Source organism: Fundulus heteroclitus, chromosome 9, assembly GCF_011125445.2.
Source record: "Fundulus heteroclitus isolate FHET01 chromosome 9, MU-UCD_Fhet_4.1, whole genome shotgun sequence".
In the NCBI taxonomy this organism is placed as follows: Eukaryota; Metazoa; Chordata; class Actinopteri; order Cyprinodontiformes; family Fundulidae; genus Fundulus; species Fundulus heteroclitus.
In genome coordinates, this window is record NC_046369.1 from 9608457 (window position 1) to 9627375 (window position 18919).

The window sequence follows — 18919 nt, forward strand, 5'->3', positions numbered from 1 at the left end:
CATTACTGACCAAATAAAGTATTAGGAGTCACTGTGGAGGGCCTAAACAATCCCTCCCAAACTGCAGGTTGCAAATCATTGATCTATTACTTTGTTTAGCATCTAAAGGATGACGAATCTGAACAGGAATGTTTTATGGGGAAATCTATTGTTTAAAAGACAGTTTGTGATTCATAAAACCTTCATGGGGAGTGGTGGCCTAGTGGTTAGAGCAGCATGCTTGTGCTCTGAGAAGGATGCAACCACCTGGTTTGATCCCCACAGCCTGCGCTCTGGGTCCCTGAGCAAGACCCTTAACCCCAGATTTCTCCCCGGGTGCCGCACAGTGGCAGCCCACTGCTCCCCAAGGGGATGGGTTAAGATGCAGAAGTGAGATCAATGATGTTCAATTATTATTATTCTAGAGCATTTTCATGCTTTAATGGAGCAGCACCAAGATATTTTAAGGCCAGCATCAAAACTGCAATGTATAGCGTGGTCAAAACTGGACCAAATTATCCGAAACTACTCATAGATTTATAAAAATTCAGACTGATTTGTTAAAACCAAATACTTTAATCACCTCTGGCCATAGATGTCATCTGCATCATCCATGTAAAAAACCAGTTTGCTGCTGTAACACCTAGCATGTCATCAGCTCAATTAAGAGCAGTATTTAAGTAAGGTTATTATGTTGAATGCACCGGGAAGGCACTTTGGACATGTAAGGGCGTCCTCATGAAACTCTGGCATGTTGGAGCTGTTAGTCCTGATCGTCTGGTTATGTCTGAAACTCAAGATGTTATTAAGTCTTAAATCTCCTCAGTTTTCCAATCGCAGTAAACACAGTTAACACTCTAAATGCTCATTGGCCCATCCAGGTCAGGTGAAGTAAGTTAAAAAGTTGTTGCCTGGTTTGCAGATACTGGGTAGATTTAGAATCACGTTCAGAGTTTCTGATGCAGTTTGTTTGTGTCTGGCAGGGTGATCAGACACGCTCTGGACTACAGCTGTGGTTGTTCATTATAGCTGAGACACATAAACACAAAACTACATATTAGGTGTGCAGGTGGAACATAAATACACGGATGATGTCTGAAAATTATGTAACACGCTGCATGTAAAATTACAGATTCAAGCCACCGCATATAATTCTGCACATATTTACAAATGATTCCCCGCGGTTAAAACATCGTCTTCATACCATGTTATTTCACAGTCCACAAACATCTAATTTTAAATCGTAGGTCACATCATTATCTAACGTTATATTAAAACCAAAACAGTTTTTTTCCTGTGGCCAGTAGAGTTTAATCGGATTTGGTCTGATCTTCAGCTCCTTCAGTGAAGAAGTTAAGCTCCTTCAAAAAAACTCCCCTTGATTCCCTTTAATTTTAGTCCGGATGGAAAGCATATTTGAAGAATAATTTTCCAAACCAGGCACACTAACAGAGTGTCTTCAGTCAAAGGGACCTTCAAATTCACTGTAATACAGACCACTACTAGAGATATTTCCTGCCAACACTATCTACAATAACTCGTTAAAAAAGGGGATTAATATGAGCTACAACATTTAATTTCCCTTTGCGATCAATAAAGTATTTTTGAATATGACGCAATGATTTATGCTGTTTTCCTAAGACATTTTGTCCAAGGTTTTGACTGAATCAGCATGTTTAAAACATTTAAAAAAAAAACTATCATAAAAAATTTGATCTCTGGGATAAATTAAGAAAATAAGAAATAAACACTCATCAGCGTTGTTATGCACCATTATCCCAAAAGAAAATCTCACCTTTTTGGACTACTATAGAAATACCACATATGGAATATCAATAAGAAGTAGTAATAAATCATTTATTACATCAAATAAGTTGCTAAAAATTTTCCTTATACTATGAACATAGTTAAATGTCGTTGTTTATGTCATAAAAATTGAAATCATTATCTTTCTGTGAATATTAAATGATTAAAGATGAAATGCTACCCTCCTTCTTGATACAGTTATTATGTGTGTATGCCTGGCAGGAGGAGCTGTTATTTCAAGGACCGAAACCGATCATCTCGTTTGAAAACAGTCTTAGGAAACACTGAAGTTGCGCAACGAAGCTGTAGCCTTCGGCATCATAACATCCAGGGTAACTGGAACACGATGGATGTCATGAAACTGCCTGTCACTTCAGATATACTCCTTTTAATGTTAATTCCAATCACTGATGTATTTAATTAAGAGAGACAAATGACCGACAACACTGAGTTATACTCCAAGGGCCTGTAAATCTTACGAATAAAGAAAAAAACACATCCTCAGAGTAAAAACAACTGGATGTAGTATAAAAGTTCTGAATGAACCCAGAAATACTTTTCACATGTGTTTACAGCACCCAGTTTATTTGGGTTTATTGCCAACGTCTGTGTTTGTCCTTAAATCTAAACTTTACTGCTCCTATTCCTGTAAACGAATTGTTTTCCATAAACTCTGAGTCACCCACAAAGCCGTGTGAGGAACAGCTCATAGGTTAATGTTTCTAACCTTTTTTAGGAGTTTGAGCCACAAACATCCGGATCGAACTGGATCAAAACGTGCGCGCTGGGAAGATCTCAGCATTTGTCTCCACTGGCTGGAGCTTCAGACTGCCATAGAGAAAAAAGGACAAGCTCATCGTGGGTTCCCGCTTTTGAAATCCATTAGCATTTAATCAAAAGCACATTATAAGTCATTTTAACAGTCATAAATCTGAAACATGTTAGTGATTACTAATCATGTCATATGCCAGGGTGTTTTAAACATCATACAACTACAGATGTTTAATAAATTTCTCCATGAATTCAGCTTCATTGCACACAGACTAATATATTTCAAGCTTATTTTTCCTTTTAATTTTGAGAGTTTTTGGTGACTTACAGTTGATGAAAACCCGAATTTAAGCTTTTCATTAAGTTAAAATTTTACATAAGGGCAAGAAAAAAGGATTTTTAACACAAACAAGTTGGCTTACTGAGAAAAGAAATACTAGGAAAAAGTATTTGCCTCCTCATAAATCTCTTTTGTTGTTGCTCACTTAGATGTTTCCGATTATGAAACAAACTTTAACCTCATTGCCTAAAGAAAAACATAACTACTCAAACCAACTGTGTAAAACTACCCCTACTTTTCTCTTGCCAGTCCACATAATATATTCCCCAAAGTTTTGGGTCCCTAAAGATCCTTTTTTGCAGATTTTGACCTGTTTGATCAGCAGTGGTTGATTTCATTAGACTGGGCCATGATGTGTTGCCTTTTGAGATCCTTCAGCCTACTTCATGTTGTCAGACAGGTTCTGTTTATCTCATTTCTTACTTTTACGAGTCTAGCAGTAATCAGGGCTGGGTGTGGCTGGTAAATCTGACCTCCCTCCTCTTGATGATACGCCGTAGATTCTGTGTGGGATTTGGGAGCAGGCGAGTTTGCCAATAAATCAAGCAGAGTGACACCACGGTCATATAACTTTAGCTTTTGGTGGTTTTGGCAGGGTGAGCTGGTAACAAGTTGTGCTAGCTTGTCAGTAGAGAGAAACACAAAGTGCTCAAAAATGTCCTGGTGGACGGCTGCAAAGACATTGGACTTGATGAAACCCACAACTGCTGATGACATGGCTCCCTAAATCACCATGGACTCTGGAGATTTCACAGCTGACCACTAGCAACTGAGAGTCGGTGCCTCCCCACTCCTCCCCCTGCCTCTGGGACCAGGGTTTTCCAAATGAAATGCAAAATGTACTTTAATCCTAAATGAGGGCTCTATAGCTTATCACTTGTCTCCTTAGCCCAGGTAAGACGCCTCTGTGTACTCTCTGGTCCAGGAATGGCTTAATTCAAAGAATATGACAGCCCCTGTCCTGGAAACGTCTGTTTGGAGGCTCTTAAAGCACCGACCTTAACTGGTCGTAACACACTTTTTTTTATTCCACTCAATTTTCCATCAATATGCTTGGATACAACACTATTGTTAGAAAACTTTTACAATTACCTTTTGTGGTAGACCCTACTTATGGCAGATGTCAATGTTTTTTTTTTTTTTTTTGTCTTCCCCAGCATTGTGTAGACCATAAGGTGACATTTCTGTGTTTTTTTTTTTTTTTAATTGGTCTTATGTAATGGTTAATGAATTTAATGAGAATTCAAATTTTTATAATCTTTAAAAATTAACAGAAGTAAATCCTTGAAATATGTAATTCTTGCTTTTTATCAAACTTACTGCTTGATAAAAACAGTAGAATACAACTTTTGTGATCTCTACATTCGTTGCTTGTATTTTCTTTAAACTCTGAACCTTGGAACTTTATCCAGAATGTTTTCCTCCTTCAGCGCGGGTTGTTAAAAAGGGTTTTGTCGGCTATGTTTCCAGCTTTGTGTAGGAGGTCGCACACTGCACTTCACTGAGCAGTTTATTCATTTCTGTTTGCTTACACAAAGCAAAACATGACTGGATTCCTGTTCAATGTATCCATGTAAACAATCTAAAAACTCTACAAGAGGATCCTGGGTAAAACCTAAACAGCTGTTTTTTGAAGAATATTACACCTTTCAACACTTTAACTTTGGTCTGTAATTATGTTTTTTTATCCTCTGAGCACGGCTTGTTTCTCCAGCTAACTGTGGTGTTTAACATGGCAAACCTGTTTGCTGTCATGCAGCAAAACAAAGTCCATCCATTGTCTGATAAATTTAACAGACGTATCCCCACAAATTAAAATAGATAAACGTTTAAGTTTAAATTAATTCATGTCGATTCAAAATGTGAAACCTATTCTATGAATATTATGTAGTTATATATTTCGAAGTATTTATTTTTGTATATTTCAATGATTATGGATTTTATTAAGTTTCTTACTAAGTTAGAACATCACATAAGACCAAATTAAAAATGTATCTTTAACTGCATGAATGTTTTGCTAATGGCCATGTTATGTTCCATTCAATCATGAGGAGGATTAGCTGGTTACAGAGGGCTGTATCCAAGCTCAATAATGGAAAGTTGAGTGGAAGGAAGAAGTGTGATAGCCGCAGCTTTAAGAGGACTGGACGGAAATCACAAGGGGTGCACTATGGCTGAATTAATTTCTTCAAGAACCACCACACACAACCATCCACAACTGGGTTACAGCTGTCATATTTTTGTGCTAACGTATTCCTAGAACAGAGGCTTACATACATTTGAACCTAAAATTACTCATTCCCATGGAGAGTTTAGGTTCAAAGTGATCTTAACTTTACCACAATTGTTCTGCCTGGAGGTAACATTGATATAATGGAGTGGTCCAGCCACTGATTCAGATTTAATTGAGACTATGAAAGGAGCTGAAGTTTACAGATTGGGTAAGGAGACTTTCCAAACTTGCTGATTAACCAAAGTTAAATCATCGTAAATAACAGTGAGAACATGCAAAAAGCTGGTCAGCAATTAAAGAGGTTTGATTGCTGTACTTTTTTCCATTGATTAACAACACTATGAATACAATTACCTATTGTTCATAATTAAAATTTAAAAAATAAAATTGCTTTTCCAAAAGTGATACTTTTTTTTATACTTATTTCATATCCTTAGAGACATCATAGTCTATTTTTTTCTTGGTTGAATGAAAACCTTAATCTGCCATGGTAAACCACAATAGGTCATTGCTGTTGACATAATGCTGTATTTAAGCAGATTTATGGAAAGTTCAGTGGAAGGATGAAGTGTATTACTCTGTACTGAATCAAAATATCACTTTTCCTCATTGATCTGAATTACTGAAATAAATAACCTTTCCAATTATATTTCAATTAATTTGGATGCACTTCATTTCCTTAATAAAGGCTTTAAAGAAACATCAAAGGCAGAGATTATTATTATTTTTTTTATTATGAAACACAAATAGAAAAAGTTGCCATGAAACAACAACAATTGCATTTGTATAAAAATACATTTATCTTTTGAGTCTTTTTCCAGTGTGCGCCCTGATGTCGCACACCTGACCCTGAACTGATACAGACCGACTTTTTTTGGAAGTTGAGGAAAATAAGAGCATAAATCCTCAAAGTCAGTTATTTGGAATGGTCTTTGTCAATACATTTCAGTGGCATCTCCAGCTTTAAAGCTCGACCTCACAGCACCAAAGAACTCAGTCCGTATAGCTCACACGTCTCCTCCTTTTTCTCTATTAGCTCGGCGAGCACATCTCTGCAGCAAAACGCAACATCCTTATTGTGGTTAACCTGCTTAAAACTTTCCACTTTCCTGCACTTCAGTGTTCTCAGCTTTTGCATTTACACAAAAAACTGCTCTTGGACTTCAAACTTTTTTTTTTTTTGTTCTCAGTTTACATTCGGCTATAATCCAGCTCTGAGAGGAGAATGTCCTTAAAAGCTCTCATGCAATCTCTCAACCACAGATTATTAAGGCATACGTCGGTTCCCTTTAGCATATCTTTACCTGCATGCATGAAGAATATCTAGATCTCCTAATTCGACTTCTCTGCTCAGTCGTCGCACCTTTAGCTACATCACGTAACAGTACGCAGCTGTAGAGTAACAAGGCATAGAAATGTAGGTATACAACGTCTACCCTGCAGCCAGGCAAAGTTAAGCACTGCCGATGATAATTGGACTTTTTCTCTTTACGCCGTTCAAAGATGACAATTTGCTTCACAGCATGTCAGCTTATCAAAGGCGCTCAGCCCAAGACTTTGCCTGAAAAATATCAAGTGATCCTAACCACCCCCCCAATATGTCCCAAACTCTCACAAAAAGAAAGGGAATCGTTGATTGGGAGGCTATTTCGTCTCTCACTTCTCCGAGAGCCAAAAACAGAAAAATCACTTGCGGGAGGACAGGAACGGATGCAGAGACGCTGATTCCTCGCTCAGAAGAACCGGGAAAAAGTCCACCTCATCTCTGCGAGCTTTCTGCTCCTGTGGCCTCCTTCTCCTCTCCGCGGGCACTCCTTGTCCATCTCCACAACCGAGGCGGGGACCAGGTGCTCGTTCAGCAATGAGGAATAAATCCAGACCAAAACAAATCTCTTGATTCGTTTGACTCGTAACGCATCTCGTCGCTCAGGCGTGGGCTCTTGGTTCAACATGTCATGCAGCGAGGTCTGATGTTGAGGGGCTGGGGGTTGGGGTCGATCTGCGGGCGGAGATAAACAAACATGGAGGTCAGGTGAGCAGAAAAAAAAAAAAAAAAAAAAAAACAGGTTCTCCGCCAAGATTCAGCTGCCACCACCCACATGCAGTTTTGAGTTGAGATTTTCTCGCAAGAAAATAATAATTTAGGTTGTTTTAAAAAGAAATTTAACATAAAATCAGAAACAAAATACCAAAAAGTAACCTTTTAACTTTGAAGTAGGCGTAGTGGGTCACTCACCTCACAGTAAACTGGTGGAGGTCGGAAGCGAAACTCTTGGACAAAAGCCATGAGGGGTCGCTCCATGATCCCGCTCAGGTCTTCAGCCGGCTGCTGGACCGCCGCGTTGTTTTGCTGCTCTGCCTCCTCCTCCGTCACCACAGAGCTGTATTCAGGAGGAGCTGCAGGAAAACAGGCAGGATTAGCCAACTGATCGGACTCAAAACACCAACCAGCTCTTTTCTCTGTGGATCACTAAAAAGGATACTCACGCTCAGGCTGCTCCGGGATGGCCATACGCAGCCACTCCAGGTTGACGCTGTAATTGCTGCTGATGCTGGACGTCCGGCTGCCGAAGGGATGGAGCGGGATGGTGCCAATGACTAGAGGCAGCTCCAAGCACAGCTTGGACGTCCCCGGAACGTCGACACAAACCTTGTTAAAAGGGAAACAAAAAGTTAGCACTTCCGATGCAGACTCATAAGTACGTATAAAGTCTAATATAGCGAGCTGCAAACCAAACTCACCTTCAGCATGTACTCCACTTTGATGATGCGGCACTGCTGGATGGACGGACCCACTGGTGGGATCTTGATGGCCCGACCGTGCCAGGTCTCTCTGGTCTTGGCGCTCACGATGTCGCCGCACAGCGTGGCAACCACCGAGCGCTTCTGCTTCATGGTGCCGCGGGCGATGAAGGTCTGAGTCTGAGTGAGGAAGGCTTTGGGCACGATTGACCTGGAGGTGGCGTTGTCGAACTCCGCAAATACGGGTATGACCTCACCTGCAGGGATAGGGGACGTGTTAAAACCCGGCGACACTTCAGGCAGGTTAGAGAGACGGTGCTGATAGGAGTATTTCTTACCTGGGGTGTAGCCTTTGCGGTCAATTTTTGCCGTTACAGACACCTGTCCAAAGTTGCGGTACCACGTCCTGGCCAACTTGTCCTTTGTCCCCGCCTGTGGAGCCTGAAGAGATTGAAAAGTCAATAAGCGCCACACTTTAAAACATTTATAAAAATCACTGAGCGCGTCCAAGCTGAGACATTTAAAACGAGGAGCGAGCTGCGCACCAGCAGGCTTGGCGTGTTGATGTCGATGGGCTCGATGACGGTAAACTCCTTCTTGATTTTCCTGACGGGACACCACGGCCTGTGCAGCTTAACTTTGACCCAGTAGCGGATGCTGCCATGCTTCCCCTCGAAGGAGGTGACGAGCGTCTCCTCTGGAAGCTGGAAGCTGAACGGGAACTCGTGTCTGCCAGCAGGAAGGACTGTCGCCTCACCATTGTCTGAGAAGACGGACAGAAAAAAAAGAAAAGAAAAATCAGTCACGCATTTCTCCTAAAAACAGAAACGCATAACACCCTAATTGATGCAATAAATTTAGGGGAGTGAGGGAAAACACCAGAACTGAAGGTTTCACCGTTTAAAGTTATTGCGCAGATGTAAACTGACAAAAATCGCTTTGCTTTTCTTTGCAATCACATGGTTTCTGTTTTTGTTGAGACGCGCAGCTCTTACGTGATTGTGCTGATTGAGAACATGTTTTCTCCCTCAAGCTATGTGATGCAGCCAGTTGCAACTGCTGTGTTTTTCTTCCACTCTTGTAGAACAGGTCTAAGAACACATGTTCAACAGACTGTTTGCTTTTGTTATAGCCATAACTCGTTCATTTGAGCCTTTTAGCAAACCCTGTGCAGAAATCCAGAGGTTTGTAGTATACGTGTAATTTTGGAGTACATTTGAAAAAATATATATATTATTGGGATGATAAACTGCAATCAGGTTTATGCAGAACAAAAGTTCAGACGTAAACAGCACAACACTGACAGCCGAGGCTACCAACTTCCTGGTTTGCCCTTTAAACCTAAACAGCTTTGTGCTCAATGAATGAAGGCAGAAAGCGGAGGCTCCCCCATTCTGCAGGGGAGGAAAAACAAACCCAGAATCCGCCTCAGCAGATGTTTTCACAATGAGGAGGCAGCTGCTCAAGTGTGTGCACCCTCTCTGGCTAAACTAGTGACTGAACTTTTTATGTTTTAGGCTAGGAAGGTACTTTAAAAAAAAAGTTGCAAGCAAAAAAAAATTTGACTTTTCCACAAAACTCGTATCATGTTTGTTTCTGACTGTTTTCAGTCTCCCCAGACTGACAGACCGGCTTCACTACACAGATCCAGATCAGGTTATTCCTCCCATCAGCAGCGGACTGACCTGCCTGCAGCAGCACCTCTCTCCTGTTCAGGTACTCCACCTCGTCGCTGTAGTTCTGGGTGTACGCCGTGCTGGAGCCGGCCGACCGGGACTCGGTCCAGTGCACTTTGGCGAACCCCTCGGCGTGCAGCTTCAGCGAGTCCACCTTGGTCTCGCCGAACAGCTCCAGCACCACCCGGCCGGACACCACGTCCCCGCTGCTGAACACCGGGGGACAGTCCAACTCCGGGGAGTCGAAAACAACGAGGAACTTTCTCAACTTGTTGAAAATCATCTCCGCGGGTTCGAAGCTGGGTTTCGACCTGAGAATCGGTTCCGTAAAAGTCTCTTTTCTTGTTCGGGGAGGAGGTTTAAATTGTCTGGTGTCGCTCTCAAGAGCTGCTGCCGCTGCTGCTGCGCTTCTCCTCTCTTGAGAAAAGCTCAAAGTGTGCAGCTTCGCAACGACGACAGCCTTTTTGCAGGCTGGGCTGGTGGGCGTGGCCTCATAATTTATTATGGCCTCAGGAGAGGGTTGAAGGCTGGGCTGAATGCTGCGTTCAGGAACCCCTCTTTGGCACAGGCATTACATAACCACAGTTGCAAAACAAGACACTCCCTTACTCAGTGAATCTTGCTGTTTTGCAACTACTGCCACCTCGGTCAACATTAGTTTTAGTTTTACCATTAAACAGCCTTACAACCATTATTAGTCTCTCAGCTCGCTGTGTAATTTTATTAAAAACAACTTTAATAGAAGATTATTGGAAAGATCCTGCAGAACTGCAGTTCCAAGTGTTTTTGCATAGTAAACGCACTGATACTTGCAGTAAAAAGAAGTTTATCTGCAAATATGACAATTTGTGTCTCAAAACTTGCACACACAGAGCCGGTATATCCTCTATGTATAGATATGTAACTGTGCATGAAAGTTCAGAATGCAGAGAAATACAAAATATATGAACAGAAAGTAAAATCTGCACACACAAAAAATCCCCTGCAGCAGCTCAACAAAAAAAAGTCCAAGACGGTCCTTGAAGGCAGCAGGATAAACATGCAGACTGGGTGTGGACACGGAGGAGGAAAACAGGGTGATGATTGATGGTTACAGGTTCTTAGAAGAAAACAGGCTTACTGAGCATGCCCCAGTCTGGCAGAGCTCAGGGGAAAATTGTTTCACTCTGGACTAAAGCTGTTTACTCCACTTCTTCCGTGTCACAGTGTGCGACGCATCGCAGACGAGAAGCACAAAATTATTCCAACAATCTCCTGCTATGAAGATGAAGCGACACAGAAACAAAGACAAATAACTTGCAGGTATAAAAGCAAGAATGGTGCAAAATCGACAATGTATGAACAAACAAAGCCAAAACCATTACTCTGAGCTTTACTACTATCCAACTCTGTTATATGTCTCATCTCTACAGTTGCTACATTATCCTTTCAATGTAACTCCTACTATCAGAAACCATGTCTGTCTGTGAAAAACAAAGTTGTTTACTCCTTTGTTCCGTGGGACAGGGGCTCTCTGGTGCCACCAACTGGGCAACTGCTGCAGAAAGCCGGATAACAACCGAGGTGCCTGCACATGAATGAGGATATATGATATAAAAAAGGGAGCAGTAGTGTGGCTAAAAGTTGACTTGCTCAGCAAAAAGAAAAGATCTTTTCAAAACAATTTCCTAAGGCAATCCCTTCAAATGAAGACATCTCACCGCCTGAGTAGTCAACAAAACAAGTATATTTGCACTACTTCAACTCACAAGCTCCCTATTTTTAATTTCTTTACATATTCCAAAAACACTGTTTATATATTTATATCTAAGGTCTGTACGTGTTGAGTCAAGTTATGTCAAATCCCTTGATTTTGCACACAATTATGTCCGAATAATTCTGATTTGGCACCTTGATCTTAGGATGCTCATAGCAGTATCACAGAATGGGCAATTTTCCAGGCAAAAGTGGCAACACTCATCCAATCGAGTGTGTTTTGCCTTTTTATGAGATCATTACTAATCTTTGCGAAAGTTTCTCAAGGTTTTGCTTTTTTAAAAAAATCATTAAAATAGTTCTGATTTAAGGTGTAACAAATACAAGAACGCCACCTGCTGGTGAAAGTGAGCAGAAGATCATCTCTGTCCCACAGCACCCTGACAGCACACTGATAAGAGCACCACCAGCATGAGGATCCCTGCAGAGGACGAGGTACCAGATAATCCCCTTGAATGTACAGATGACTCGGTGTGATTACCCTGACTCTGTGGCTGAAAACACAGCTTTAAAACACCGCGGCTGTTGCTGCAGGGGAAACTGCATGCATTTATTTATGCCAGTTTCTACCGGTTTAACCAAAGGGCTGCTGAGTCCACGGTGTTGCGAAACAAACAGTAACACTGTTGATGCGGTTTGCCTCAAAACAAAGGAGAAATTTTTTAATCTAATGAAGGGGATTCTTCTCTGGAATTTAGATAAAGTTGCACACAGGGTTTCAAGTAAAACAAGACTAAAATTGAAATAAAAAAAAATGGATCAGAAAATAACTTTTTATTTAATATAAATGCAGAAGCGGCGTCTCTGTTTATCACCAAAAGTAATTGTAAAAGGGCTGTTTTGTAAAGTAAATGAGGCGCAGCTGCAGGCCAAATAGTTGAGGGGGAGGGGTCAAGGAGAGCCATGTTGTTTTCCTTGTTGCCACAGCGACCGAGGCTGTATGTTTTTAAAAAATTGGCTCCCTTTGCTTGCTGTGTCATCTCCACTCCCACATTTCTGTTTTCCCTTTAGCCCAACCTGAAAGTAAAGGTCTTACTTTTATAATTTATTCTCCATGCACAGTACCTGTTTAACCATTGCGTCACGTTTATTTGCTTAATCCAAAAAAAAGAAATTCCATTTTATGCTGCATATTTCCAGTTGCTGCATTTAAACTGCATCACGGCACACGTAGGAGTCACTCTTTTACTTTTTCTGTTATAGTTACACAATTGTGAAGAAAATATCTAAAGACAAACAGAATAATGTTAAAGTATACATTTAAAATCGAGTCTCTAACTGAAGAAAAACAATACCTCTCTTAATTGGAATGAGTGACGTAGATAAACAGCTGTGTACAGCTTTCCTCTTCTAAATAGTGTCAAACACTGTGTTTGAACAATAAAAACTCACATGCAGTTTGACCACTATCAAATAAACACATTATTTAAAGCTCTAAACTGCACTGACAGCTTTTAACTTAGCTTACATTTGTCACCCAATCAAAACTTCTCCACTGTCAAACATTTAAAACTACCTGCAATTTATTTACTCCGCCAATAATGCCTATATTTTCTGCTTGCAAGGTTTTGAGCTTCCTGCCCTCTCTGGAGGAATTTCGCTCTTTAACAAACAGTGTATTTGGACTCTGATCTAATGGATTTGGGTTTAATGTCAAAGATTGTTTTATTTGGCAGATCTCTCTGGCCCTTCTCCCAGCTTTCCACGCAACGCATTTGGCTCTAGCGAGTTCCCTTTGTAAACCTCGGGCACTACACGACAGTTCAGTCACATTGGCTACGTCCTAATCAGAAAACGTACACCTTAATTTTTCAGAGTATTCTCATTCAAATGCGTTATACCTCCTACAAGCTAGCATATATTGATTACAAACTGTAATCTCTGCATAAGTTCATGTGTGGGTATAAAAGGTAGGGAAAGTCCATGCAGCTGGTTCGTCTGAGACAGTGGAGAGGAGCAAGTAGTTTGTCCTGTAACTGGTGGGTTGCTGGTTCAAACTCCTGCTCAGTCGTTGTGCCCCTGGGCAAGACATCACCTGCTGTCGTTGATCAGAGGGTAGCCCCACTTATGTCAGTCTGCACCAGGGCAGCTGTGGCTACAATGTAGCTCACCACCATTAGCGTGTGAATGGGTTAATGACTGAATGTGGTGTAAAGTGCTTATGGGTCCTCAGGACTTGATAAAGTGCTATACAAGTTAGGGCTGAACAATTAATCGCATTTTCAATATAATCGCGATTTAAAAAAAACGCAATTTCCAAATCGCAGAGTCTGCAATTTTTGGCTATGAAACAATTAGGGAATTAGACATGTCCATTAGGTGTTGGTAAAATTTTTAAAGTGGGTTTGCCTCCACATGGAAGGGAAGACAGTTGCAGCAGTGAGATAATCTAATTTTATTACTTGTTTTAGAGTTTATATAATCATACATAGCATTAAGTACAGGTCAATCAGTTTAATACATAGACTTGCTTGTTGGTTGCACTTTATGTTCAACAAGGATTGATGTCCAAATCAACTAAAAGCTGTTCTCTTGAATAATATTCTGATTAATAGAAACATTAAAAGTTCTTGTTTTAAATAGTCCTTGTTTACAAACGTCTTTATTTAGACGCCATTTTTGTTGCTTGTGGTTAACGCAGAGAAAAGTCAAAATTGCAGTTTTGGTTGAAATATATTGTAGGCAGAACGCAATCGTTTCTGCTCTGAGTTTAGATGCTGAGGGTCTTTTAGCAACTAATCTGCACAGCGAGGAAACAAAATGATTTGTTGTTTGTATATGTTTAAAAAGACATGATAAATTAAACTGGAAAAAAAAAATCGCATTAAATCGCAATATTAAGAAAAAAAATCGCAATTAGATTATTTTCCAAAATCGTTCAGCCCTAATACAAGTACAGGTGATTTAAATATATTACAGGCAAGAAAGGTTTTAACACATGACATCTGAATTATCAGTCTACCAAATACTGACTGACAAGTAGTCCTTTGCGATTGTGCATACTGAAATTTCCATGAAAATTTGAACTCAGCATGTTGAGCAGCTTTATTATTCACGACTCGCACTGACCTCGGATCAGATGTTGCCTCTTCCTAAAATAGGTGACTTTGGACGTGTAGTCGTTATACACAGAGTTCATGCCATGGTTCTCCAGCCAGTGCGTGGTGGCGACCCCTCTGCCTTGCACCTTCATGGAGTGCACCCGCGTGTCCCTGCAGAGCTCCAGGACCACCTGGCCGGACACCACCTCCCCAACCGTGAAGGCTGCATCAGCAGGACCGTCCAACTCCAGCCTGAAAGTCTTGATGCAGCTCAGAGACATTCCTTTATTGGGAGGCTAGAAGAAGAGGATGTTAATAAAAATGGATGCATGTGTTGATAAGACTAAAAGGTAGACTTCTAAAAATACAGTAACATGTGTTAATGCAGAAATAACTGCACTGGAGATCTCCAGCAGGTCAGATAGCATATTTACAAAGGTTCTGGAGTCAACAAAATTTTTAACAAAATCAGATCTTCAGGACTTGAAGCTAAGATCTAATCAAATAATAACTGCAAATTGTCTACAGTCATCAAAATACCACTTGACATCTTCAGCTGCTGTAACTCAGTAGACTGCAGATTTCAAAATCCTAACTGAAAAGTATTGGCTACCAAAATGATTGTGCTGTTCCTAAAAACTAGACAAACAAGAATTATCTTTTTTAAATATAATTTGCAACGTTTAAGGACTGGTTTTAAATATTTTGCACGCATGCATCGTGCTTTCTTTAAATGTTTATTTTTAGGGAGGGTGTTTTGCTTGGGTGGATCCCTATTGGTCTAATCACTATCTGCTGATGTGCAGGCTGCTTAAATAGTTAAAGAATCAACAATCATTATGTTACCATGATGACATTTTTAATGAGGCAGACACAGGCTCAGAATGCACATAATTACACATAACACACAGACACAAGACATAATCTTTTCAAGGTTTTATTTATAAAAACAAAAAACAGGAAACTGTACAGGCCAATAACATTCCCTGAGGGTCTTATTTGTGGAAATAGTTCTTAGCAGCCAATGGACTCATTTCCAAGTCAAAACGTCACATAGCAGACTACAATCCTGGGCAATAAATTTAGTTGCAGAACTGTGCAATTTGCAGGAATGTCTGACAGTCCCTGAGAAATTGAAGTGTGCAAATACACATTTGCAAGTGAGAGACAGCGTAAATGATTCTCATCGGATCAAAAAGCTGTGGAACCAGTAGTGTGTTTGTAACACTATGAAATGGGCTGTTGGTTTATTCTCAGCAGGGAGTGATAGGCCTTACAGCCTTGGGAGAGAAGCTGTCTTTAAGTCTATGTAGTTTCAGATTTAAAGAGGCGGGTTAATAGCAATATTTTTATTTTGCAAACAACAATATGATGTTCACTGATTTTGTATACAAACCTAGATTAATTAAAAAAATATTTATATTTAACCGCAAGCATATTTTGAAAACAATTTAGCACTGTACATAAACAAACCCCATGTCCCCATCTGCCCATAAAACTCCATCCATGAAAATCCTGAAGTTTGCAAATGGCCCCACTGTCGTTGGTCTGATCAAGAATGATGGCAAGTTCGCATATAGGCAGGAAGTGAACCGGCTGGTCCACTGATGCGGTTTGCACCACCTGGAGCTTAACCCACTCAAGACTGTGGAACTAAGGGTGGTTTTATGGAGAACTCCCTCCACACTGCTTCCCCCCACCATCCTCAACAACGTGTCTACTGTGGAGGCCTTCAGGTTCCTAGAAACCACTGTTTGTCTTTACATGAGATGGTCCTCATACAAAGACACAGTTTGGAAAAGGTTCCCTAGAGTTCTCTAGTACAACTTTCCACAGGAGCTGCTGGTCATCCTCTACACTGCCATAATTCAGTCTGTCCTGTGTCACGGTGTTATTTGGCTCATCCACCAAACAGGACAGGTCCAAATTGCAACAAGCAGGTCCGTGGAGAAGACTATGGGGCTGACCTTCCCTCTATCCAGGACTTATTCAGGTCTAGGGTTAAGAAAAGGGATGGTAACATCTCTGCAGACCCCACAGTCCCTTCATACAAACTGCAGACAGTTTCTTCCCCAATGAACACCTTACTGCCTGATAGTCCAGCTACACTGCTGTGAAACAAAATAAGTCAAATCCCTTGATTGTGTACACAATCATGCCCGAATAAATATGATTCTGGTATCCATTCAAATGCAGATGATTTCAACAGTAACTAAATATTTATTACCTACATGCAGCCATATTTACTGAGAGTGCGTGCATTTGTATCAGAAGTATACATAAAACAAACAAAAAATGTTTTATTCTCTCTTTTGTGTTTTGTCTGAAAAAGGATGGAGCATTATGCAGAAAAGGTTTTCAATTTTTGATCAATGCAGGAAATTATATTTCCATTTTCATATAGACAAGAATTTGTATATGCAGCGCAAAAACATTATGAAAATACGTGAATTAGAAAAAAAACGATTACAAAAATATAACATACGTCTGAACTTTTTTATATTAAATAAAGTATCTACAGTACATAACAGTAATAAGCTACAGTAACGACCCTAATCATGACGATTTTCACCTAGGTCTATAGTAAGGTTCGTTAAAAAAAATACATAAGAACGAGTCTCAGCCAATCAGGCTTCAGAAAGGGGCCTACGTTTAACAACACAACTGAAGCAATGAATTAAAGTCCCCACACTCACCAACAGAACGTGGGCTACGTGAGGGTCGTCACGAAGACGCTGCTGTCTCCACAGACACTCCACTCGCTGTTTTCTCCTCCGTGGGTTTCCAGTGGAAGCCGTTTTAAGCGGCAGCAGCTTTCAACGCCCAGGCATGCAGTAACCCCCCTTCTGTTTTACACCAATGACAAAGAGCTCGTGGCGGTCACGCCCGCCCCCAGAGCGAAAGGAGGAGGACGGTGAGACCCGCGTGGTGGGCTGCTTGGTCGGTCACGTGACACAGCCAAAGCATGGTTTTAAACACGCCTCCGTTTTTATGTTGCACGTTTCAGCCTTCCAGGGCTTTCGTGTAGACTGTCACATTGTCAAAAGAAGGTTAAAGCTTTGAGCTTTCATTAAAAATATACTTTTATGCATTTTACTTTACAGTTATTTTTTAAATAAGATATAATCTACAACATAAATGATGATTCAAATGTGAAATACCAGAAATACTTAATACTTGCACTTATTCCAGTTCCTGATGATGACATTTGGATAAATGCTATTTGGTCTTGTACCTTTTTAATATATATATATATATATATATATATATATATATATATATATATATACATCTGTGATAGATAGACTGGCGACCTGTCCAGATGTACCACGCCTCTTGCCCATTGACAGCTGGAGATAGGCACCAGCACTCCTCTCGACCCCACAAGGGATAGGCTTGTTAGAAAATGGATGGATGTATATATATATATATATATATATATATATATATATATATATATATATATATATATATATATATATATAGATAGATAGATAGATAGATAGATAGATAGATAGATAGATAGATAGATAGATAGATAGATATAATGTCTGTAACTTATTTTTTTTTAATATTCTTCTACCTGGAAAGATTCCCACACAGCATGCACCTATAGGGTCAATGGGATAAAAACTGGGTCCCAGATGGGATTGTCCACATCTTTAAAAATGTCCCCTTTGTTCATGGCCTATAAAATATGCAGATATTTACATACATTGTATAAAAAGACAATTGTAACTTTCAAATCTATTGACATTTATTAGTATCTGCTAAATGCCAGGAGTAAGATTCTTTGAAAATGTGTCTTTTTTTCTCTTCTAAAGTTTTATATGGATTACTGCCAGCAACTGTAGTTGCTGGCTGTAATCCATATATCCATATAAATATAAAATTTAGAGCTCACCCTGCCTGTATATTGTTAGAAAATAAATATCCATATGTAATTTACACTACCAGTGAAAAGTTTGAACTCACCTTCTCATTTCATTGCTTGTCTTTACTTTTATTATTACCTTTGGGAACTCCTTCAAGACATTTGGAAAACCATTTAAGGTGACTAACCTCATGAAGCTTATCAAGAGAAAGGCGAGAGTGACCAAAGCTGTAATCAAAACGGGGTATTTAGAAAAATGATAAAATATACAAGATATTTTGAGTTGTTTCTCAATTTTGTGTTGGTTACATAATTCTATATACCTTTCAGTCATAGTGTTGATGTCTTCACTATGTATCTGCAATGTAGAATGTCAGAAAAATAAGGAAATGCCATAGAATGGCAAAGGTGAGTCAAGACTTGACTGGTAGTGTATGTAAACACTGTATTAAAAATCTCAACATATAAACCATATCTCTCTGTTCTCCACTGAATTGACCCACAAACACAAGCAAAATGAATGTAAAGTTTCAGAGCATCCATTAAAAAAGCTCTGATGTCAGTACAGTAGTGGGGCGAGCTGGACAATTAATGGACAAGCAAGACTTACTTAGCTGCTCCAGATTTACAAAGAAGAATGCACAAAAGTTCCAGCAAAACCATTTTCCAAAATCTTTCACTGAAGTTATATGGTCTGAAATC

At 40.0% G+C, this 18919-nt stretch overlaps 1 protein-coding gene across 2 annotated transcripts; it reads right to left on the bottom strand.

The window, feature by feature from the left end:
• Positions 1–6291: 6291 nt before the first annotated feature.
• Positions 6292–17211, bottom strand: arrdc2 (arrestin domain containing 2). Of its 2 annotated transcripts, XM_012879984.3 has the most exons (8): positions 17040–17211; positions 14372–14639; positions 8417–8634; positions 8210–8312; positions 7872–8128; positions 7617–7779; positions 7366–7526; positions 6292–7128 (listed from the first exon to the last, which is right to left on the bottom strand). In XM_012879984.3, exons 2-8 carry the CDS (start codon positions 14622–14624, stop codon positions 7075–7077), a joined length of 1209 nt encoding a protein of 402 aa, XP_012735438.1. In that variant the 5' UTR covers positions 14625–14639; positions 17040–17211; the 3' UTR covers positions 6292–7074. The 2 variants fall into 2 exon arrangements, with proteins under 2 accessions (XP_012735438.1, XP_012735437.2); XM_012879983.3 differs by lacking the exons at positions 14372–14639; positions 17040–17211 and adding an exon at positions 9557–10312.
• Positions 17212–18919: the final 1708 nt, after the last annotated feature.